We start from the raw sequence: 24680 nt of genomic DNA on the forward strand, positions 1-24680 counted from the left end.
GAAATTAATTATTTAAATAGTTAATTTTGGTACAATTTATTTTAAGTATATTTTTTCCTAGTATTAAACTAGAGATTAATAATTAAGCCTTCTCTACACTTAATTATTTCTTTCTTGAATTTAATACATTTAATTAATTTGAAAATTAAATATCTAAGTTGATTTTCATCATGATACTTAAATATTTCTTTTTCATGACACTTAATTAAATAGAAAATTATTTTTAGTTGAAATTTATTTTTTCAACTAAATTTAAATAATTTTCAAAATATATAAATTTACATTTGGAGCCTTTATTTTGATCTAATTTCCTTTTTTGCCGTGATCTATTATATTGGGTAAGTTTACCGTTTTTTATTACCGTTTTATATTTAATTATCATTTATTGAGCCACGCGTTTCCCAAGTGACGTCAGACCATGTGTTGTCACTTCTTATCCATCATCCCACGTCTTGCATCTCACGCGCGTCAGGGGTATCACGTTTTTTGATATTCATGATAATTGCTCCCTATTTTGTAGACTTGTAAGTATACTGTCTAGTTAGAGGGAGGGAGCGGTTTATAGGGTTTTTTAGTGGGTTTCTTTTTTTCAAGTTGAGAAATTTCTAGTGTGGGTATTTTTTAGAGAGAGTTTTGAAATTCAAAATTTCTCTCTATTTAGTGTGGCAGTTTCATAGAGGGTTATTCATTTGAAACTTTCTCAAAAAAATCTGATTGTAAATGGTTAATACTCGTTCTTCCCTTTCTCCATCTGGTTCATCGAAGCTTCTTCTTGACAAGTTAAAAATGAAGAAAACGATTTCTGAAGATGACAATGAAGATCTTTCTGGTGGTTCTGAGGGCTCTGGTGATGTTTCTGTTAAGGAAGTGAAGAGGAAGCAATATAATCGTGGAAACAAGAAGGTTACTGACGATCGACCTTTGAAAAAATTGAAACAAGTTGTTGAATATGATGAGGACTTCTACGACAGTGATGATCTAGAAGTTGAGAACAATGAATCGATGAAGGTATGTGTTCTTATTTTTGTTTATTTTTCAGTTTTTTATTTATTTTTTATGAGATTTTTTGGATTAGGTATTCTTTATAACTTTTTCTATTATCGATTTAGGTTTTGTTGTTATTTTTTAATTTTTTTATTGATTTTTATTTTTCATTTTGGTAGTTGTTTCTTGTTTTCTGAGTAGGGTGACACATATATATATATATATATATTTATATTTTGTTTTCATTTTAGGTTTGTTGTTTGAGATTCTTTTATTTCCTTTTCATATTCTTTGTTGATGCTATTTCATCTTCAATTTTTGGGCATATTCATTTGTTAATTTGATGTTGCATATGTATGAGTGGATTTTCTTTTCTTTTTCGTTTTTAAGTTTTATCTGTTAGTGTTAATAGTGTTGTTTTGGTTTGTATATTTAAGTTTTAGTTTGTTTTTTTTTTTTTAATTTTTTTGTTTTTTTAGTTTTTTTTTTTTTTTTTTTATATTCAAGTTTATTTAGTTGTTTATTATGTTTATATTTTTTTTTTGTATATGATTTAGTTTATTTTGTTTGTTATTATGTTATTGTATATTTTACTATTCCTACAGTTTCTTAATTCACACACTTACAAATCAAGCACAATACAGAAATGATTGGCATAGTTGTTGGGGAAATTGGTTCCGTCGTTTGTATTTTTGTTTATTTTTTTCAATTACATTTATATTAACAAATCAAGCACAATTTACAGAAATGATTGCCGTTATTGTTAGGTGGTTAATATTTTTGTATATGATTTAGTTTATTGACATATATGGCCTCTCGTGAATTCTAAAAATATAGTAGAGTAGATTATATATAAAGAAAGAAAAGAAAACAACATGGTTGGACACATGATTTTGTAGTTGGATCAACAACGGTCCACCGGCAGTTGACCAAATTAAAATCTTGTAATATATATATATATATATATATGAAGCATTTTTATTTATAAGTCACACACAATCACGGAGTACTATTCATATATATAAGTAAATTTAGTATCAAACCTTTTATTTGATGATATAAATAAGAGAGAGAGATTTGTTGTTATTGTTAAACTAACTAACCATTTAGATTTTAGAACACCTCTTTTTTTTGTTATTGTTATTGTTAAACTAACTAACCTTTTTTATATACTTTACTATTTTCACGAGTAAACAGTAATGTTCTGTTTTTTTTTTTATTATTGTTGGTATGTCAACTGTTTTGTTTACATAGTTTTCTTTGTTATTTAGTTGTTGGGGACATTGGGTCCATTGTGTTTGTTTTTGTTTATTTTTCAATTACAAATGATTGCCGTTATTCTTAGGTGGTTAATATTTTTGTATATGATTTAGTTTAATTTTTTAATATTTATGTATTTTTGTATACTTTGCTATTTTCAGGAGTAAACAATAATGTTATGTTTTTTCATTATTGTTGGCATGTTGACTGTTTTGTTTACATAGTTTTGTTTATTTGTAATTTTTTATTTTAATTTTTTTATGTGATTACTATTTTAATTTTTTAGGAGTGGGAGTTATATTTCAAGCATGAGGATAGGGTTGGTGGAAGAATAATTTTTTTTCCTAACCATGAAAACAATGTTATTGCCATTATCAATAGTAAATTGACTCCTTCTCAAGCAAAGTTTGTTTCGTGAGACATGTTTTGGACATTTTTTGGACATGAATCCAATTGCAATGCAAACTCGGTTGATTCACGGTGCTTTGCACGAGGAGGTACACCGAAAAATCCTTATGAAATGTGGTTCAAATTTGGTTCTCAAAATTTCGTGTTTAGTTTGGCCGAGTTCTTCATTGTATTTGGTTTATTATGTGTTGGTGATTCTGATATGAGTGGTTATGCAAAGAAGGAGAATGCATTTGTGGATAAGTATTTTAGTGATCAACAAGTAACGATCGATCTTTGTGGAGGAGAGGTTTAGGTATAGTGATTTTAAGTTGGACGAATACGCTGTTAAGATGGCGGTGTTGTATTTCGTTTCTAATTGCTTGTTCACAAGCCCTAATTCCAAGAAGGTTCCTAATGAAATACTCAATATTGTTGGGATTGGTGATTATGAGAGTTTTCCTTGGGGAAAATTAGTTTTTAAGAAAACTTTACACAACTTGAGGATTGGTTTGAGGGGTGTACCAAAGAAAAAAACAGGGAAAGATATTGGTTCCAAGCATATTGATAAGCGTAAAGGGAAAGCAAAGGCTGCTGATAAAGAATCTTCGAGGACTTACAAGTTGCCTTGTTTTCCTTATGCATTTCTTGTTTGGATTTACGAAACTATTCCTCTTTGTCAGAAGGCTGGTTTTTGTGAATATGATAGTGATCCAGAATATAGGATTTGTAGATGGTTGAATGTGGGTCTTCCTAATAATAGTGCTGTTGAGAGGAAAGTTTTTTCATCTCCTAAGGTACATTTTTATTTATTTTTTTGATATTATGTAGTTTACATTTTTTTTTATTTTTTGAAGTTTATTGGTTACTAATTGTGTTTATTTTTTTTTTTTGTTTTGTTTCGTGATAGCTGAAAGGTGAATATATATTTCCTACAGATGAAGAGAGATCAATGCTTAATCTATCTGGTCTTGAGTTTATTGAGAAGGAAGATTCAGATGTTGATGTTGATCGAGTTGGTGCGATTGGTTTACAATCTTCTATTTTAAATGAGTTAAGGAGGGACGTTAAAAAAGTAATTCAAAAGCAATTACATTTTGATGGGTCTTTTGAGGGTTTTACATCAGATATTAAGTGTAGATTCAAGGAGTTGGAACTCAATATGATTTCCCACATAGATTCTAAGATTGATGAAAGTTTGCAATTTTACTTGGATTTGAAATTTAATGACTTGAAAGAAAAGTTTGATGATTTAAAAGCTTCTCAGAGTGTCGTGGATATCCGTGATGATAGTGGTGGTGATAGTGATGATGTGAGTGTTTATCCATTTGTTAATTGTTTAGTTGTCTTACTATTATTCGTTTGTATGTTTATTAATATTTGTTTTAATGCAGGAATCTGGTTTGAAAGATGGTGTTAATGTTGATTTGGCAGTGAAGGATGTAAATATGATTATTTATTTTTTTTTACTTGTTTATTTTTATTTATAGTTTTAAAGTTCTTATTTTATAATTGATGTGTTTGTTTGTTTTTTCAGGATCTAGTTATGAAAGAGGTTGATGATGTAGATTTGGTTACTGAAAATGTTAAAGATTATTCTATTGTAGGTTTGTAAATAGTTTTTTATTTTAATGAGCTTTATTTTTTTTTTTTGCAATATTAAGTAGTTTTATCTTTTTTATGATTACTTAGTTTTTCTCATATTCTTTTTAATTATTTGTTTGTAACAGGATCCTGTTTTAAATCTTGCTGAAAGTGGTGGTGTGTTGGTTAATGAGGGAGACACTGTTGTAGAGGTTTTGTTCATGTTTCCTTTATAAATATTTTGTTGTTTACAGTTTTGTATTTTATTGTTAAAAGAAATTATTTTGTATATGGATATGATTTATTAAAAGACTAATTAATATGATTTATTATTTTGTTATGTTTAATTATTTTTATTTATATCATTATTATTTTCAATATGTTTAATTAGGGTGAAGGTTTACAAAATGTTGGAGATGGTGGTTTGGTTAAAGAAGGACACACTGCTTTACTGGTAATGTTTTTATTTTCTATTTGATTTTGTGTTTTTATATAAAAATTTGTTTACATGTAACTGTTTACAGTATTACTGTTTACAGGTAATGTGTTTTACTGTTTACATATTTTTTGTGTGTTTTCTATAAGTTTTGACTTTGTTTACAATTTTGTTGTTATTTTATGTAAATATTTTTATATTTTTATTTAAGTTTATGCTTCACAATAAGTTTTATATATGTTTTGTAGGGTGATAATGATGATGTTCCAAGTTTTGATATAATGGGTTTTCTTTCATCTCAGCCCGATGCTAATGCTGATAAAGAGAAGAGGAAAAAACAAGATGAAGATGATCATGCTAAGTTTAAAGATTTAAATAAGAAATCAAAGGATGATGAAGATGATGGTGATGACCAGGTAACCACTTTGTAGATTCTGTTTTTTTTTATTTTCTTAATTTTTTTTTTCAATTTTTTATTTTTATTTTTTATATTTTTATTCTCATTATAAGGTAATTTCATTTTTTAGGGTATGGGTGGTGATGTTGTTTCTTCTATTGTAAAAGAAGTTATAAAGGGAATTAATGAAGGTGATGACAAATCTAAAAAAGGTGGAGCAGTTAGCAAGGGTGATGTTGGTGGTGAAGCAAGAAAAAATATGGTTGATTCATTTGTAATTGATGTTGTTGAGGCTAGTGTTATTGGGTCTCCTAACTTGTTTGATAGTCAAGGTACAGAAGATAGTATTACTTTGTCAGCCATGGAGATCATTAATGAAAAAATTGAAACCATTGAAGGAAGCCTGAAAAAGGTACGTATAATGTTAATGGAATTAACAGTTGGTCAAAGTGTTTCTTTTTTTTTGTTTGTATATTGGTTTGTTTATTATTGTTTATGTATTAATCTGTTTGATTTTGTTTCTAGGAAAAGAATTTAGAAGCTAATTCTTATGAGTTTGCAAAGAGGGTTCCCAATATTGGATCTGCATTGAGGAGTCCATTTACATCTGATTTTGGTTCTATTGGGAGTAGTAGTAAACCAAAGGGAGAACAATCTAAGTTGCTTGCTTTTTCTTCAGTTGCACTTGACCGTATTGATGATCTTCAGTCTAAACTGTTTGAGCAGTGGTTTAAGGTCGGTTTTAATGATAGGAACAAGATTAAAAAGTTTAAAGAACGTGATAGGAAATTAAAAGTCTCGTTGGATTTTGCAATTATGAAGATTGATGATAAGATGTGGTCTTATGATTTGTTGACTCTTGGAAGGAATTTGTCATGCTCGGTTAGTCCCTTTATTTTATTTTTCTTTTTGATTTGAAATGAGTTATTACATTATATTTAATTTTTTATGAATTTATTTTGTCTTTTTTTTTTCCAATGTAGCATTTGGATGTTTGTTTTTACTACTTGAGAAAGGAGATAAAGTACAATGAGAGTGTAAACTCTTTTGTTAATACCACTGATTGTTTCTTTGCTGCCTAGATTTTTGAGATGTATAATGAGTTTGTTAAGAATGATTGTGACATTGAATCTGTTAAGAAGGACAGCAAAGCTTCTGCATACATAGTTGGTTTTGGTATGTATTGCAGTAAAAAAATAGATTGAATTAGATAATATCTTAATGCCTATTAATCTGATTGATTTGGCTCACTGGATTATGTGCATTTTTGACATACGTTTGAGATGTCTTAAAGTGTGCAATTCTATGAGATTTGGGAGGTACAAGAACTCAGAAAAATTGGTTCGTGCTTTTGCTGTCATGTTGCCTATTTTGTTGTCACATGTAAATTTTTATGATCAAAGGAAAGATATTGATAAGAGCACAGGATTTTTTCAAGGAAAGAGTGAGACAGACCCTTTGGAAATTGTTATCGTTCAAGATTTGCCTCAACAAGAGCAGTGGTAATCTTTTTTTTTTTTTTGTTATTTTTTTGTTTTTATGTTCTTATTTGATTATATTCGTTTCTGTTTCTTTTTTGTATCTAACTGTTTGTTTTTGATTTGTCACAGTGACTGTGGTGTTTTTGTTATAAAGTACGCTGAGTATTTTATTCATGGATTGATTGACAAGATTCCGAAGGAGTTGGACATTCCTTTTGTTCGAAAGAAGCTGTGTGTTGAGCTCTTTGTTCATGCTAAGAAGAAGGAAGTGAGTGGTTATGAATCACCTTCAGAGTATCCTGGGAGGATGGAAAAGGATGGAAAGAAAAAGAAGTAGTTGTTTAATGTAGTTGGAAACACTTTTGTTTCTTGTTGTTTTGATACTTTTGTACGGGTTATTATTGACTAGTTTGGGTAGTTATGAACGTTAAACATATTAACCTTCTTTTTGCTTGGTCATTTTGTCAAACGTATGTATGGATATTGGAACTATTTTCAGTACCTTTAATATGATATTAATGCAGGTTGCTTTTGGAGTTAAGTTTGAAGTTTTTTTTTTTTTACTAGATGTGTAATATAATGTAAGATTATTATGGAATTTTATCCGTTTGGTTTTTTTGTTAATGGTAGTATGTATTTTTTTTGTTTGTTGTATTCTTTTTTTTGAGTTTGGTCTGATTAAGTTGGTATTTTTCTTTTTTCAGGGTTTGTAAACCGTTGCATATATCTTCTGTTTTTTATTTATATTTTTTGGAAAAGAGGTACACACTTTCAAATCATAGAGGTATTTTTGTTTATTTTTTCAATTTATTATGTTTAAGAAATTAAGTTAAATAATATTGATTACATTTTTTTTTACTATCAAATTAACAACTAAATTGTTTATGAAAATGTTAATTAAGAAGATATTTTTAAAATAGTTTTGTAAATTATAAATCAAGATTCAAATTATTGGTTTTTTCTTTTATATTTTTGAAATCATTTTATTTACAAAATATTTTTGTTATGTTTATTTTGTTAATTTTTGTAAAACCAAAAGCACATTTGTGTTCATCTTTATTTATTTATATGAAGGTATTTAAAATGAAAAATCAGAAGTTCTTAGTGTTCCTTTATTTTGTCTTATATTTGTAAAAATAAGAAATCTGAAAGACATTTTTTTGTTGTATAGTTTGTTTCTAAAGTAACTTTCTTCTCTTCAGTGGATTTAGAATTGCTTCATTTTTGCAAGACCGTCGATTATGTCCTTTTTGGTTGCATTTTCCACACTTGACTTTTGTTTTTGTGTCCATTGCTCCTTTATATCTATCTTTCTTTGGCCTCCCAGCTGGTCTTTTATATTTTGGTGGATGTACTGTGATATTCTTCACATCCTCTGGTATATTCCATGATGTTGCTTCACCTAATGGAAGTATGCTATCCTCATATGTTGACATGAAAGCTTCTTTAGTGTAGTAGTAGGAGCAGTATTTGTAGCAAGAGAAGTTTCTTTTGGCTAGTACAGCCATTGCATGCGAGCAAGGCATTTCGTCATAGTCAAACTTCTGACACGTGCATGTTTTGTTTTCCAGATTTACTATGTAGGAGCTTGTATAATCGTGCACTTTGTATACAAGAAGGTTAATGTCTCAACTCGCATGAAGAATTTATACGAGGTTTTTGTTATTATATTTTTTTCAGAAATTATTTGGTTTACTGTTAATGTTTTTTTTTATATTTTTCAAACAAATTATAAAATTTAATTTAAATTAATGTTAAGTGTACCTTGTATTTTAAGCCCATTTCTCTTTGTTTCTTGAGAGCCTTTTCTGGAATATTTGCCAAAGTAGTGTCCGTTTTCAAGGCTCTATTTTTGTTTTCCCAATACCATCTTTGTACCAAAGAGTGTAGACATTCTAGTAAGGTTGCAACTGGTAATTCTCTTACTGATTTGAGAGCTGCATTCACTGACTCTGCTATGTTTGATGTCATTGTTTTGTATCTTTTATTCATGCTGTATAGCCTTGTCCATTTATCATATCCAACTTCATTGCCCAAGAAATCTCTTATTCTTAAGTCAATGTTGTCCAAATCTTGCATGCATTTCTCAAATTCTTCTATAGTGTAAGCTTTCGAAGCTCCATCAAATGCATGTTTGAGCTCATCTCCTCCTTTTTTGAATTTCATTTTTAGATTTTTGAGCAAGTGATAGCAACATACCCCATGCATTAGGAGTGGGAAGTTTGACTTTGTTGCTTTGTATATACTCTCATGCCTATCCGAGATTATGCATTGTCCTTCTCTTTCTCCATATGTTTCTTTTATTTTTTGCATGAACCAATTCCAGGAGTTGTCATTTTCAGAATCCACTATTGCGAATGCAAGTGGAAATATATGCCGATTTGCATTTTGTGCATTTGCAGTCAATAGAGTACCTCCATATTGGTTTGTCAAGAATGTACCATCTGTGACTATTATTGGGGTGCAATGTTGCCAACCTTTGATTGAAGCTCCTATAGCGAAGTATAGATACTTGAATTTACCATCTTCATCAGTAACAAGATCTGTGATTGTTCCTGTTACATAAGTAACTTTTTAGTTTATTTTATTATTGAATATTTTTGTATACTGTTTTGAATATATTTTGATGTTTTATGTTAAATTATTAATTTTTTTTTCTATATTAGTATACTATTAAGTTTTTTGATTTACGATATGCAAGAGTATAAAAAGAATACCTGGATTGGATATTTGTATCATGTATAATATGGATGGTATTTCGCCATACGATTCTTGTGGGCAGCGTCTAGCATCCACCATAGCTTTTTCTCTTGCTCTCCATGCTTTTTGGTAGGATATTGAGACACTATAGTCATCTGCAATGTCGTCTACAATTTCAGTTGGAGTGTAGTTTCTTTTTGGGTTGACAAATTTGTTTTTTATCACATGCCCAACTAGGTTGCTTGTGGCTTGAGGATGGTTTCCGGAGGTGATATCTAACGAACATGTATGGTCATATTTTATCTTCCTAACTTTGAACATTTCTGTTTTTCCATGTTTTGAAGCTAGGAAACTCCACTTGCAATTTTCATCAACACAAACGATTTTATAGTCAAGAGTTGATGATCTCTTCACCTTGAATGGCTGGTTTTGTCTAATTGAGTATAGGCTGATTGCATTCTTCAGTGTTTGCTTGTTTGAAAAGACTTGGCCAACATATATTCTGTCAATTTGAGGATTTGTAATTACTTGGTTTGTCTCTGAACTTGTTTGCAGTGCTTGTTGTGCATGATCATAAGCATAATCTGCTACCAATTGTGCATATTCTGTTCTTGTTGGTAACTCGTTCGCATTAATCGCATACTTGTTTCTCCAATTTCTAAATAATTGTTGCTGGCAAGACATTCAGGTGATGCTGATGATTCAAATGTGTTTACCATCAAAGGGTATCTTGTTTCATCATCATTTTTCTTCCTTATTTGATGGTAGAACTTGCAGCCATTGTCATCTTTGATGGTTATAGGTGGTATCCCTTCTTTAATTTGAAATTTCACTGTAATTCCATACTTGTTTCTGTCTATTGATAAGGTTTCATAGATCTCCTGTGCAAGAACATTATAGGAACATTTTATTGGGATTAGTATACCTGCCACTTCATAATCATTGTATGTTGTTTTGTCTACCCATGTTCCATTGTAGAAAAGGATGATTGTCATGGGGTCCATTGGTTCCTGTGTGTTATCATATACATATTAGTTTATTTATTATTTTTTTTTAATGAAATTTTAAGTATTTGTGAAAATTAATGTAGATATTTTTTTGCACAGTAATTATGTTTTTGTTTGGAAAAAAAAAAATCGATGAATTGCATTTAGCATAAACATGAAGAAATTGCACTGTGAATAGGAAAATTTATGATCATGTTATTTGTAATGATATTTCTTAACAATGTAATATTACAACAAAGATATAGATTACCTTTTTCTGTTCGATGATTATTTTTGGTTGCGCGAAGAACAGAGCACAGTCAACAAGTTTTTCTGCAGGTAACGATTTTTCTCCATTGTTTTATTTTTTGGCCAGCAACATCTCTGCAATCTGTGTTGTGTTGAGGATCGTTTTATGTTGTTGAGAAACAGCTTCGATTGTTGCTTTTCGATTGAAATACTGAAGATTGTTGCCGAAGCTTTTTTCTTCGTCAATGGTGTTTTCTGTTTTCAGGATCTAATAAGAATTTTCTATGTTTTTTACTCACAGTAACACAGAATCGAAGTCGTAGACAGATTCGAAATCGTTTTTTGATTTCGATTTGTTGATTATTGAATTTCAGGTTGTATTCCAAGGTTTTTTTGGTCGTTAATGGTTTTTTTTTTTTTGTAAAAATGATTCAAATTGATTTGAAAACTAACAAATCGTGAATTTATATGTTCTTGTATGTGCGTTTGTATTTCACGCACTGGTTGTAAGATTCATATTCCATTTTTTGTTAATTTTTTGGCGCGTATGGTCGATCGTGTTTTTTTTGTTTCCGTTATTTTTTTTTTCAATTCAGGTAGGAGAAGCCTACGTGTCACGTTATTAGGGTACATTTTTTTAATTAAGGTTATTTCTGTTAATTGATTATATTATAGGTATGATACTAAAATTTTCCCTTTTTTTTTATTTTATTAATCAAATTTCGAAATTGCATTTCTTAAATGCTGGAATTTTGAATTTTATTTGAAAAATAGATTAAAGTTGTAAATTATTTATTTTAATTTTAGACCAACTTAAATCAATGATTTTTTCATTTAATGATAATAATATTATTATAACTATTATTATTATTAATACTAATATTATTATTACTATTACTATCATTATTATTTATTATTATTATTATTATTATTATTATTATTATTATTATTATTATTATTATTATTATTATTATTATTATTATTATTATTATTATATATTACTGTTTAACGTAGGTATATATATATTATTTTTTTTTTGTTTTTAAATTTTTGAGTTGTTAATCTAGGGTTATATTAGGGTTAGGATTATAAATAAGATGTTTATATGATTGTTTAGGGTGGGGAGGGTTTAGAAACGGGGTGAGAGGCAGAGACGGAGAGAGAGAACGAAACCGAGCCGTGAAGAAAAAGTGAGATTTCGGGTTTGTCGTTTGAGAGTTTGTGGGCTGCTCTAAATCATTTCTTTGATTCTAAATCCTCTCATAAAGCTTTTAGAATGTGATTTAGAGGTCGGAAATTAAACTGTTCGAATTCACCATCATTTACGTTCAAAAATACGGTTCTTGAAACGGATTCGAATTTGAACGTGTTTAAGTTGTTTCGGAGATCAAAGGAGGTTGTGTTTAAGTTTATGGGACCCCAAAGATCAGTTTTAACGTGAAGAATCGAAGCTTTAAGGTCTGAAACGGAATTCACCATTTTTGGACTCCATTCTTAACGGTTAACCGCCAACGAAGAAGATAACCGGATTTTGACCATTTTGGCTCTTTTTCTTGGTTGTTCTTGGTTGTTTTGGGATGCTGGATTCATTGTAAGGTTCTTCCAATCAAAAATACACGTCGAAAGCACCCGAAAAAGAGTTTTGCATTCGCCGACACCGAAACCGACGAGAACTCCGGAGACACTCCGTTCAGGGGTTTCTGGAGGATCTTGTTCTCAACAAGGAAATTCATTGAGGTGCTTGGAGTAGCAAGAAGGTGTTCTTAACAACTGAGGTAAGAAGAGTGGACATCTGTGCACAGGGTGTATGTTGAAACATACGACTTATTTGTGGGTTTGATGTTCATGTGTTTATGAGATTTTGTACTGTGAATTGTTGTTTATGTTAGTATTGTTAGTATGTGATAGTGATAAGGCTTTTGACTGTTTGTGTGAGAATAGCACTTATAGGGTAGGTTTTCTACTGCTGGTGTGAGCATAGCACTGCAGGATATATTTTGGCTGCTTGTATGGGTTTACTTGCAGGTTATCCTATCATGGGTGAGTACAACTTGTGATAAGGGGTTTCCCTATTGGATGCCGAGTGTGAGAACAGCACGAGGCAGGGCAGGTTACACTTCATGTCTGATCAACATGAGTGGGAGTATGTTATCGTATGTGAGGACAATGTGCGATAAGATACCGTGTGTTATGTGTGTGAGTATATCATGCATTAAGATTACACTGTGATATGATGTTATATTATATTTGAGAATAGTATGTGATATGATATGTTGGTATATGTATGCTAGCATGGTATAAATTGATTTGATGTTGTGATGTTATTATGTTTATGACCATGTTACCTAGTTGGGGGGTTATGTCCTACATAGCTCTTCTTACTGGGCGTTAGCTCACGGGTACTCTGTGTGCAGGTAAGGCAAAACTAGACAGTGAGGGTGGCGAGCTCGAGGCATGGATTACATGTTAGGGGATTGTCACGATGTTTTGGTTTGAGAATATTTCTTTAAAGATTATGGCTTGATTACTTTTGTAAAAGTTAATGTTTAAAAATTTATAAATGAATCAAGAGTTTTTGTTTTAAAATAATGAGATCTCATGCTTTAATTATTTTCAATAAATTAGTTTATTGTTTTACTATAAATGGTTTTAAACGGACTAGTAAGTGTGACGTCTCGGGAAATCGGGGCGTTACAATATATTTATAGAAAATTAAATTTGAGTTGTAAATTAATTTAAATTGAATATTTTTCTAAATATTTATTGGAAATTATTACTAAGATGGAAATAATTCATGTTATTTTCATATCCATCTAAGTAAAATTTATATTTAGAATTTTTTATTCTAAATTGGAAATTTTAATTAATAAATATATATATTTAAAATAAATAGATTAAATAAAGAGAATCAAAGAAAATACAACTCCCTTTAAATAATGAGCTTTATTATTAAGATATTCGATCTCCATTGTGGGTTTTACACCGCGTTTGTTTTAGTGAGTAATCCTCCCTAATGGAGGAACGTTCATTAGCAATTTCGCACCGTTTAACCTCGCATGATAAGTAGTTTGTAAGTGTTTTGTATGGTATGGATCACCCTAATGGTAGCGACCATACTTGACTTGAAAATTGTGAAACAATGGTGGAAGCTCATAAGATAGAATTGCCTTGACTCTCGCCTAAACGGGACAACGTTGAATTCCAATCTTGATCGAATAAAAGGTTGCTAGAATGTTTAACATTTTAGACGAGCTGACAACTCTATTCAATGAATGGTAGCTTTGACTCTCGCCTAAACGGGACACTGATATCAGTTTGTTGAAAACCTTGGAAATTATTTAGGATTATAAGTTTTAGTATTTTCACTTGTCATTCCTACTTGCTATATGTTTATAATTTCTGAATTGTGTATGAATTTATATTGAACCATGTTATTTTCTGTTATTAAGTTGTAGTTTAATTTCGAATCTTCATTGTTGGTCTAACTTGGCTTGTTTATCTAATGAGATAAATCCCTAGTGGATTTTCACCATTAGACATACATAATAGTGTTAAATCTCGAAAGATAAATATTGTATATGCGACATCTAGCTGTTCATCAATTGATGACACCTTGACTTTCGCTAATCGAAGCATCGTTGGATTCTTATTATAAACGAAATTATCCTAATTCCTCTTAGCTTATTCATTTCGAATTAGCTTCATGACATATCATTGGATGAATGGTCTATAAATCATTTCATGTCATTCTATATTTTCTCTTAAGAAATTAAATGACGCATATGATTATAATCCCGAAATTCTATTCCCAATTGATATAAATCCTCAATCTTAGAAATCTCCTGCTTGTATGGGCAAATCAGACTTAGAATTAAATTAGTAGTGGTGGTCCAAGATAGAATTACTCATTATATTTGGTATAAATTTTAAGTCTTTGACTTTAATTTTAGATTCCAAATAGAAATTTTCTTATATTTCTAATTCGAGATACAATACAGTTACACTTTCTCAAGTGTTTAATATCCATCTTTTATTAATGGATTCAAACTGTATGGAATATGAGTTAGGTATTCTGTGACCAGGATCCACTTGCACTATTCTAAGAACTCTTTGATGTAACTAAACCTATGTCATCAAAAGACACCACCACATTTTTTTAATATATGGCATTTGTATCTTGTTCATAGTGGATTTGACAAGATCGATCTCTACAAAGAGTTAATATGCCTATATCCACTGAAAGTAGTTCATCTCATTCGCAGATGGATGTACATTCAGGGGTGGATATGAGTTTTTCGTTGTATTCTTAAAACGATCACTCTAGATTATACCTTATGCAAAGAAATTTGAAATGTTTGAAAAATTTCATTAATTTCTAGCAATGGTTAAAACCATTAAGGTAAGTGGTTAAAGATCTTGCGAACTGATAGGGGTGGAGAAATAGTTAGCACATATGCAGTTCAAAGATCATTAAATTGATTTTTGAATTATATCCAAACTTACCTCCCCAGAAATTTCGAGTTGCATGTTAATGATTAGTTACTAGTCGTTGCCTAATTTCTTTTATGGTAATACAATTTCAGAATGATGTAATGGTTGTATACTTAATGTAAATCATTACTAGATTCATGGATGACCTAATCAAAATCTTAAGAAAAGCTAGAACTGTTAACCATGGTTTGTTAGCTGTTCTAAGTGATTAGGGGTGGACTATCCCATTGTCAATAGATAAGAAAGTGTTTGTTCAAACAAATACTACTTTTCTAAGAAAATGACTAAGTCTGAAAATCAAGTAGCAAATAAAGGAGATATTTATTTCTTGATTCCAAAAGTGTTCTATCATCTTATTTGACATATGATGATCACACTGCCTCTGTTGTCTTGTCACAACCAAAGAGGTTAATACCATTTATTTTCTTAGACATAATTCACGGTACCTTGTCGTAGTGGGAGAGTTTCTTTGAACTCACCTTCTTATGACTTGGGAGACACTAGTGATTAAAATCCATTGTGAGTTTAAACAAGTAATGGATTGTCAAGATAAGAAACTAAGAAGAAAGCCAATAGAACTATGGTTTAATCCATTCACATGGAGTAACCTAAAGTTTTCTATTACAAGGACATAAAAGGAAATTTTTGTTTATAAGTCCATTCAATGGACTTAACAAAACTTCTTGTTCCTAGTATTATAGGTTTGAGTTTATCTAAACCTATGGCTTGTGGTATACGTGGGAATTACTTACTCTAATACAAGCAACTTTATTAAGATGCTGAAGCATTTTCTTTCTAATGGCAATCTATAGAGGCTTCACAACTTCTTAGGTATAGATTTTATTTATCTAAGGAAAAGTCTTAACTATTCCAGAAAAGATAAAGCCATGAAAGAATTTCTTATATCAACAGTGAGAGGTCTTAGATATGCTTTTGTATGCCTTAGACCAGACACCTGCTGTTGAGTGGGAGTAATGGGTAGGTATCAGATTAATCCAGGAGAAGAACATTGGAAGACAATCAAGTAAATCTTAAGATTAAGAAGAGGAACTATATGTTAGTCTATAAGGGTGTGTTTAAAACTCTTAGACTACACCATATCAGATTTCAAAATTTGTCTTTGTGCTAGTAAATCTTTCTGATAAGATGGTGATTACTCTGGGGGTGGAATAGTGATTTTGGAGAAGTGTAAAAACCTATCTGAAGTCTCTAGGTCTACCAGAGAGGGACTGAATGTTAAAGGTGCAGGAAAGGTACTTATTCAGTCTAAGGAAAGTTCTATACATCTTTGGCACCATTCCAAATTGCCTTAAACTACTAGTGTTAATTTCCTGATTAACCAAAAGTAGTTGCCAAAAGTATAGAATCCAGTATCCCAAGAGAGTAGACATATATAGAGGAATTTCACATTATCAATGATTTTGTGATTAAAGGAAGAGTAATGGTGGAGAAAAGGTTGTGGTTAATTCAACTTTTCAGATCCTATTACGAGGAGTTTACTACTACTACACTTGATTTGTATATCAAGGTGTTGAGATTATTTGAAATGCACTTTTTGTTTTATATTAGTGCAAGTGGGAGTTTGTTGGGTTTTATGCTCTAAATAAAACTCATTTCAATATAATCAGATTTACTTATTAATATAGATCAGAATTAACATTTAATGTTGTATGGTTCACATGATTTATTTCATGATTATATGTACATAATGTATAAATTCATCTGAAACCCTTTTCACATACTTGATCCTGTTTATTGTGCCGTCAACACATTGGAAAGTAAACATGACTATGTGAATAAAGTTTCCTAGATTTATCAGACATAGGGTTTTACTGATATGATTATCTACAACAGAGTTTACTTGCATTTGGAGAAGTGCTATGTTCTTTCCAGAGCATTGGTTAAAGTAAAGCTCAGGTTGGATGCATGGAGTATGCATCGGAAGGGACCGATATTGAACTTTGACTTAGATTTATTAAACTTACCGTAATATCTATTCAAGTCAATATCGCCTAGTTGATCCTAGATCAAATGTTCTTAATCCTGTTATGATTAGGCTCAATCTTGAAAGGCTATTCGTGTTCTTTGATTTGTTAGTTAAGCCTGTTGGGTTTTATGCCCTAAATAAAACTCATTTCAATATAATCAGATTTACTTATTAATATAGATCAGAAATAACATTTAATGTTGCATTGTTCACATGATTTATTTCATGATTATATGTACATAATGTATAAATTCATCTGAAACCCTTTTCACATACTTGATCCTATTTATTGTGCCGTCAACACATTAGAAAGTAAACATGACTATGTGAATAAAGTTTCCTAGATTTATCAGACACAGGGTTTTACTGATATGATAATCTACAACAAGAGTTTACTTGTATTTGGAGAAATACTATGTTCTTTCCAGAACATTGGTTAAAGTAAAGCTCAGGTTGGATGCATGGAGTATGCATCGGAAGGGACCGATATTGAACTTTGACTTAGATTTAATTAAACTTACCGTAAAATCTATTCAAGTCAATATCGCCTAGTTGATCCTAGATCAAATGATCTTAATCCTGTTATGATTAGGCTCAATCTTGAAAGGCTATTCGTGTTCCTTGAATTGTTAGTTAAGCCTGCTTTTAGGTCAGGGTGATACGTACTTTTTGGGAACACGGTAGTGCAATTGAGTGGGAGCGCTAGCATAAACATGGAATCTATAGCTTCTATCTGGCAAATAGTAAGCAAAGGATGATCTCCTTCGAGCTTGACCAAACGAAAATAAATGGTGGAGATCTCATTTCACATAAGTTGAAATATCATTTATACGGGGTCAAGTGTTTTAAGGATAAAATACATAGTAGGGTGTTACTGTAATCTAATCCCTTTACTGTGTAGATCATTCATATAGAGGATCATTGATCACATTAGGATTATAACAATGGATAACTAATGATGTGTCTATATGGTGGAACATATAGAGCATTCTATATACTGAGAGTGCAATTCTAAGTTCTATGCGTGGATTAAATGAAGAATTAATAAGTTAGTGAATTTTAGTGCTAAATTCTTGATCTACTTATTGGAAGCTCGGTTATATAGACCCATGGTCCCCCCACTAGTTGAGATAATATTGCTTGTAAGACTCATGTAATTGGTTTTGATTAATCAATTATAATTCTCAAATTAGACTATGTCTATTTGTGAATTTTTCACTAAGTAAGGGCGAAATTGTAAAGAAAGAGTTTATAGGGGCATATTTGTTAATTATGATACTTTGTATGGTTCAATTAATAAATATGATAAATGACAATATTATTTAATAATTATTCATAGTTATTAAATAGTTAGAATTGGCATTTAAATGGTTGAATTAGAAAATTGGCGTTTTTGAGAAAATCAGATGCAGAAAAGGTAAAACTGCAAAATTGCAAAAAGTGAGGCCCAAATCCACTAGTATAGGGCCAGCCACTTTTGTAGGAAATTTAAACTGATATTTTCATTATTTTAATGCCAAATAATTCAAACCTAACCCTAGTGGAATGCTATAAATAGATAGTGAAGGCTTCAGGAAAATTACACTTAAATTTTCTATTTTTCCTTCAGAGAAAAACCTGAGCCTTTCTCTCTCCCTATCTTTAGCTGCCACTTCTTCTTTCTCTTCCCTCTTGAATTTTGAAAATCTTAGTGTGAGAGTAGTGCCCACACACAGCAAGTGATACCTCAATCATAATGAGGAAGATCGTGAAGAAAGACTTTCAGCAAGAAGGAGGTTTCAGCATCAAAGATTCAGAGAAAGAGATCCAGGTTCAGATATTGATAATGCTCTGCTACAGAAAGGAATCAAGGGCTAGATATCTGAACGGAAGGAGTCATATTATTCCGCTGCACCCAATGTAAGGTTTCTTAAACTTTATATGTAAAGACCGCCTATGATTAATACTCTGAAATGATAAATAATTAAGGTTTATGTATGAAATTAATTAATAATTATGAAAGGTATATTTTGGAAATAAATTTAATATCATTTATGCTATTTAATGTAAATTACCTAATTTCTGTGTTTGTGTTCGGAAGCTGTGGAAAGCGACGTTGGGCCTATAGAGAGTCGCATTTTATATAATTTAGAATTTATTCGGGGTATCTTTGTTAGGTTTTAGCGGTATTGGTATTTTCGGGGTTTAGTAAATGACCATTTTACCCTTGTGATGTTTTTATTACTTTAATTAGTGATGGGGGCAAGAAGGTCTTTTCCTTAGTTAATTTTTTGGCCTCTTGTGGCTTTGTAGGGGCTGGTTATATCTTTTATTAAGATATAAAGAAATTAATTCAAATTAATATGAAGGAAAACTTAGCATTGAAGGAAACTTAGAATTTCCAAGCCCCTCTCCTCCTCTCTCGAACACCAAAGAAAAACCAGCTGGGAATTGTTGTGGTTAGCTCAATTCTGTGTAATCTTGATTGATTAGAACACTCCAATTCAAGGTAAATAATTCTAGCTCTCCTTCCCTTGATTTTTCCTAAGTTTAATGTAAGTTTTATGCATGAATTTGGGTGTTTAGGGTACTGTAGGTTTGGGATGGTTTGTTTTCGTGTTTAGGGATTAGGTGGGGAGTTTGTTGTTTGTTTTGAGCTGGGATGATAAGCTTTGTTGAGGTTTGGCTAAGGTTTGAGTTTGAAAACTCAAACCTTGACCTTTAATGGTGAAATGATGATTAGTGTTTGTTGATGAGTTTTACTGCTTGGTTTTGGTTTATTTTGGTATGTATAGGTGTTCTGGAAGTTATTGAGAAGTTTGGGGTTGATTGGAGTTATGGGGATCGTTTTTAGGGTTCCCAGCACAGAACCGGTCGACCGGTTCTGGGGGACCCGTAGAACCGGTCGACCGGTTGGTACCCAGGAACTGGGGTTCCGGTTGGGAACCGGCCTGCCGGTTGGGGCTTTTTCCCGAGCCCTAGTTTTTCCTGTTTTTAAGTAGTTTAGGGTATTGGCATCCTATTTATCGATTGGGTTAAGCTTAGTTTCTATTTTAAATCCCCGATAAGTGTTTTAGCGAGTCTCTCATCGGATTTTGAACATTATGGTTTAGGGCCCTGTAAAACGTCGAGCTGCACTTCCACTCAGGCTGACCGGCACACTTGAGCACGGAACGAGGTAAGATAGCGTAAGAATATATATATATGAATGTATGTGCTTGTTTTGATTGTTATACTACTAGCACTAATTTAAAATGATTACTAGAGTGTTAGTATAGTATTGCATGTTAATGTGGTTACGGTGTTACCAACGCGAGTACCTAGGGTACGTCGTGTTCGTGGTACAACACTTAGTAATTCCCGGGAGTACAGTTAGGACTCTACCAACACAAGTACAGAGTTGGTACTTTAGTGTATTTGGTACAGTAGTCGTACTACCCTTAAGAACGTTCTTGACCATTTGGTGAGTTTGGTTATTGAGCTCAGGGCGGCTTAATCATAAAGCCGACATTGCAATACTTTTATATATTTCTTGCATATCTTACTGAGTCTGTTGACTCATCAGTTTGCTACCTTGTGTAGGTAAAGGAAAAGCAAAGTTGGAGGAACAGTGAGACAGAACTCGGCATGATTGTACATATCGCGGCAGTGCAACCCGGAGGGTTTCGGTCTTTTATTATTTTGAGTCTGTATTTTGAAGATGCATGTCCGCAAAACTTTTTAAAAAAAATATATGTAATAGTAAAGTACTTTTAACCTGAATTTTGATACTCGGGATCCCGATCCATATGGTTATTAATATATAAATTATTAAAATTAATTTCCGAGTTTGTTATTATGAAATACGGGCGTTACATTATATGTGTTTAATTTATCGTTTTAGAAAGTTCTTATTTAGGATGTTATTAAACATACTTGTGAGTAGATCTAAGATCCTGGTAAAATAATTTCCAACAAAGCCTACTTTTAGGTCAGGGTGATACGTACATTTTGGGAACACGGTAGTGCAATTGAGTGGGAGCGCTAGCATAAACATGGAATCTATAGCTTCTATCTGGCGAATAGTAAGCAAAGGATGATCTCCTTCGAGCTTGACCAAACGAACATAAATGGTGGAGTACTCATTTCACATAAGCTGAAATGTCATTTATACGGGGTCAAGTGTTTTAAGGATAAAATACATAGTAGGGTGTTACGGTAATCTAATCCCTTTACAGTGTAGATCATTCATATAGAGGATCATTGATCAAATTAGGATTATAACAATGGATAACTTATGATGCGTCTATATGGTGGAACATATAGAGCATTCTATATACTGAGAGTGCAATTCTAAGTTTTATGCGTGGATTCAACGAAGAATTAATAAGTTAGTGAATTTTAGTGCTAAATTCTTGATCTACTTATTGGAAGCTCGGTTATATAGACTCATGGTCCCCGCACTAGTTGAGATAATATTTCTTGTAAGACTCATATAATTGGTTTTGATTAATCAATTATAATTCTCAAATTAGACTATGTCTATTTGTGAATTTTTCACTCAGTAAGGGCGAAATTGTAAAGAAAGAGTTTATAGGGGCATATTTGTTAATATTGATACTTTGAATGGTTCAATTAATAAATATGATAAATGACAATATTATTTAATAATTATTTATAGTTATTAAATAGTTAGAATTGGCATTTAAATGGTTGAATTTGAAAATTAGCGTTTTTGAGAAAATCAGATGCAAAATTGAGAAAACTGCAAAATTGCAAAAAGTGAGGCCCAAATCCACTATGTAGGGCCGGCCACTTTTGTAGGGTTTTTCCCTCTGATATTTTCATTATTTTAATGCCAAATAATTCAAACATAATCCTAGTGGAATGTTATAAATAGATAGTGAAGGCTTCAGGAAAATTACACTTTTTTCTGACACTTCTGATTTAGAAAAACCTGAGCCTTCTCTCTCCCTATCTTTGGCCGAACCCACTCTCTCTCTCTTCCTCTTGAATTTCGAAATCCTTAGTGTATGAGTAGTGCCCACACACAGCAAGTGATACCTCAATCATAGTGAGGAAGATCGTGAAGAAAGACTTTCAACAAGAAGGAGTTTCAGCATCAAAGATTCAGAGAAAGAGATCCAGGTTCAGATATTGATAATGCTCTGCTACAGAAAGGAATCAAGGGCTAGATATCTGAACGGAAGGAGTCATTATAAATAAAAAAAAATCAAACCATAAAAATAAAAAATTTCTCTATGTTAACGTATTTTTGTAATTTTTTTTGTATATTATATAAGAATTTCTATATAATTATTTATGAGGAATATATGTATATATCTTTAAACTCATTTAAAATGGGAGCTTGACAAAATAGTGATTTTTTAAATAAATATATATATATATAATTATTTTGGATAATAGTCTTATTTAGAATAGTCTTTCAAACATGATAATTTATCGAACTTGTTCTATTAATTCAGTACCACATTCATTAATAAATTATGATAAATACTTTACATATATATATACATATTTTATATTTTTTCATTAAAGATATAGGACAAATATTATTTTGAACCTTGTATTTTGTAAAAATTACCGATTGGATCATCTATTTTGTTAAATGACAAAATAAACCTTGTATTTTCTAAAATTGTAAAAATAGGATCTTGAGCTTAATTTTTGACATTTTTTTAATATAACCAACTTAAAGGCAATTCCTAATACAAGCAGATACAGAAAATATAAATAGTTTTGTCATAACACTTTTAAATCGAATTATTATTAAATTTTTGTAACGCCCGAATTTTATATTTACTAAACTCGAAAGTTAATTTTAATAATTTATAGCTTAATAACCATATGGGTCGGGATCCCGAGTATCAAAATACAAGTTAAAAGTATTTTACTAATATGTACATATAATATATATTTTTTTCAAAACTAACTCGCTAGTATGCAACCTCAAAATACAGACTCCAAAATAGTAAAAGACCGAAACCCTCCAGGCTGCACTGCCGCGATATGTACAATCATTGCCGAGTTCTATCTCACTGTTCCTCTAGCTTTGCTTTTCTTTTACCTACACAAGGTAGCAATCTGATGAGTCAACAGACTCAGTAAGATATGCAAGAAATATATAAAAAAATAATGCGATGCCGGCTTTATGATTAAGCCGCCCTGAGCTCAATAATCAAGCTCACCAAATGGTTAAGAACGTTCTTAAGGGTAGTACGACTACTGTACCAAATGCACTAAAGTACCAATTTTGTACTCGTATTGATAGAGCCATAACTGTACTCCCAGAAATTACTAAGTGTTGTACCACGAACACGACGTACCCCGGGTACTCGTGTTGGTAACACCGTAATTACATTAATATGCAACACTATACTAATACTCTAATAATCAATTCATATTAGTGCTAGTAGTACAAACAACCAATTCAAGCATATACATTCATATATATATATGTATATTCTTACGTTATCTTACCTCGTTCCGTGCTCAAGTGTGCGGTCAGCCTGAGTGGAAACGCAGCTCGACGCTTTACAGGGCCCTAAACCATAACGTTCAAAATTCGATGAGAGACACGCTAAACACTTATCGGGGATTTAAAATACAAACTAAGCTTAACCGTATCGATAAATAGGATGCTAATACCCTAAATTACACAAAAACGGAAAAAACTAAGGCTCGGGAAAAAGCCCCAACCGGCAGGCCGGTTCCCAACCGGAAGTCCGGTTCCTGGGACCAACCGGTCGACCGGTTGCCACAGGCTCCCAGGAACCGGAATTCCGGTTCTGAACTGGGAACCAAAAATCCGACCCCCACACCTCAATTTAATCCCAAACTTCACAATAACTTCCAGAATACCTGTAAACACTACAATGAAGCAAACCCAAGCAACAGAACACAACAATTCACACAATTTCTCAAATCACCATTAAAGAGCTAGGTTTGAGTTCATAAACTCTAACTTTGCTCAAACCTCAAATCAAACTATAGTTTCCATTCAAATAAGCTTAAACAACCTCAAATCATTACCAGAACACCAAATTAAACCATTTCAAATCACACAGCAACCTAGAATCTAAATCCACACCAAAAACCTAACCTAAACTACAAGAACCTTAAAAGAGAAAAAGTATAAAGAGTTACCTTGAACAAAGCTTTCAATTACTACTAATATCTCTTGATTCAATCTCACAAACTCAATCCCCAGCTGCTGCCCAAGAGAATCGAGAGAGAGAGAGAGAGAGAGAGAGAGAGAGAGAGAGAGAGAGAGAGAGAGAGAGAGAGAGAGAGAGAGAGAGAGAGAATTAGCTAATCTTCTAACCTTCCTTCCTTTCCTTCAAGCTTAAGCAAAACCCTTCCTCTTTTTTCTTTCTTATTCTATTTTAAATTACACAACTCATTCACAGCCAAATAATAACTAATATAAGACAAAAGAAGTCTTGCCAAAAGACCTTCTTGCCCCTCCACTAATAAAAGTAACTAAAACATCTCAAGGGTAAAATGGTCATTTTTCCAAACCCCAAAAATACCAACGCCGCTAAAACCTAACAATGGTACCCCGAAAAATATTCTAAACCATAAAATACAATTCTCTAAAGGCCCAACGTCGCTTTCCACGGCTTCCGAACACAATCACAGAAATTGAGTAATTTTCATAAAATAGCATAATAACATATATGGTATTAAATACATTTCCAAAATATGCATTTCATAAATATTAATTTAATCTCATACATAAACCCTAAATATTTAATAA

The 24680-nt window shown here is 31.6% G+C and overlaps 3 protein-coding genes and 1 long non-coding RNA gene across 7 annotated transcripts; 2 read left to right on the forward strand and 2 right to left on the reverse strand.

Moving 5' to 3' along the window:
- Window positions 1-288: 288 nt before the first annotated feature.
- On the forward strand, window positions 289-2947 carry LOC115718043 (uncharacterized). Its single transcript, XM_061105767.1, has 3 exons — window positions 289-1008; window positions 2531-2649; window positions 2803-2947. Exons 1-3 carry the CDS (start codon window positions 721-723, stop codon window positions 2945-2947), a joined length of 552 nt encoding a protein of 183 aa, XP_060961750.1. The 5' UTR covers window positions 289-720.
- LOC115700218 (uncharacterized) lies at window positions 2936-7070 on the forward strand. 4 transcript variants are annotated; one of them, XR_009684809.1, is made up of 8 exons: window positions 2936-3428; window positions 3542-3943; window positions 4026-4073; window positions 4169-4234; window positions 4362-4427; window positions 4607-4669; window positions 4900-6550; window positions 6659-7070. XR_009684809.1 is itself a non-coding variant. In XM_061105308.1 (7 exons), the coding sequence occupies exons 1-7, from the start codon at window positions 2985-2987 to the stop codon at window positions 5080-5082; spliced, it is 1272 nt and encodes a 423-aa protein (XP_060961291.1). In that variant the 5' UTR covers window positions 2936-2984; the 3' UTR covers window positions 5083-7070. The 4 variants fall into 4 exon arrangements, 2 of the variants coding, with proteins under 2 accessions (XP_060961291.1, XP_060961292.1); XR_009684808.1 differs by having other exon boundaries at window positions 4900-5460; window positions 5574-7070; XM_061105308.1 differs by having other exon boundaries at window positions 4900-7070.
- Window positions 7071-7707: 637 nt separating this feature from the next.
- LOC133031965 (uncharacterized) lies at window positions 7708-10233 on the reverse strand. The gene is made up of 4 exons (XM_061105768.1): window positions 9946-10233; window positions 9247-9901; window positions 8294-9084; window positions 7708-8073 (listed from the first exon to the last, which is right to left on the reverse strand). The coding sequence occupies exons 1-4, from the start codon at window positions 10231-10233 to the stop codon at window positions 7708-7710; spliced, it is 2100 nt and encodes a 699-aa protein (XP_060961751.1).
- Window positions 10234-22732: 12499 nt separating this feature from the next.
- Window positions 22733-24261, reverse strand: LOC133032688 (uncharacterized). Its single transcript, XR_009685262.1, has 3 exons — window positions 24068-24261; window positions 23402-23465; window positions 22733-22988 (listed from the first exon to the last, which is right to left on the reverse strand). It is a non-coding gene; the product is annotated as an uncharacterized LOC133032688 (long non-coding RNA).
- Window positions 24262-24680: the final 419 nt, after the last annotated feature.

Source organism: Cannabis sativa, chromosome X, assembly GCF_029168945.1.
Source record: "Cannabis sativa cultivar Pink pepper isolate KNU-18-1 chromosome X, ASM2916894v1, whole genome shotgun sequence".
NCBI classification, from domain to species: domain Eukaryota; kingdom Viridiplantae; phylum Streptophyta; class Magnoliopsida; order Rosales; family Cannabaceae; genus Cannabis; species Cannabis sativa.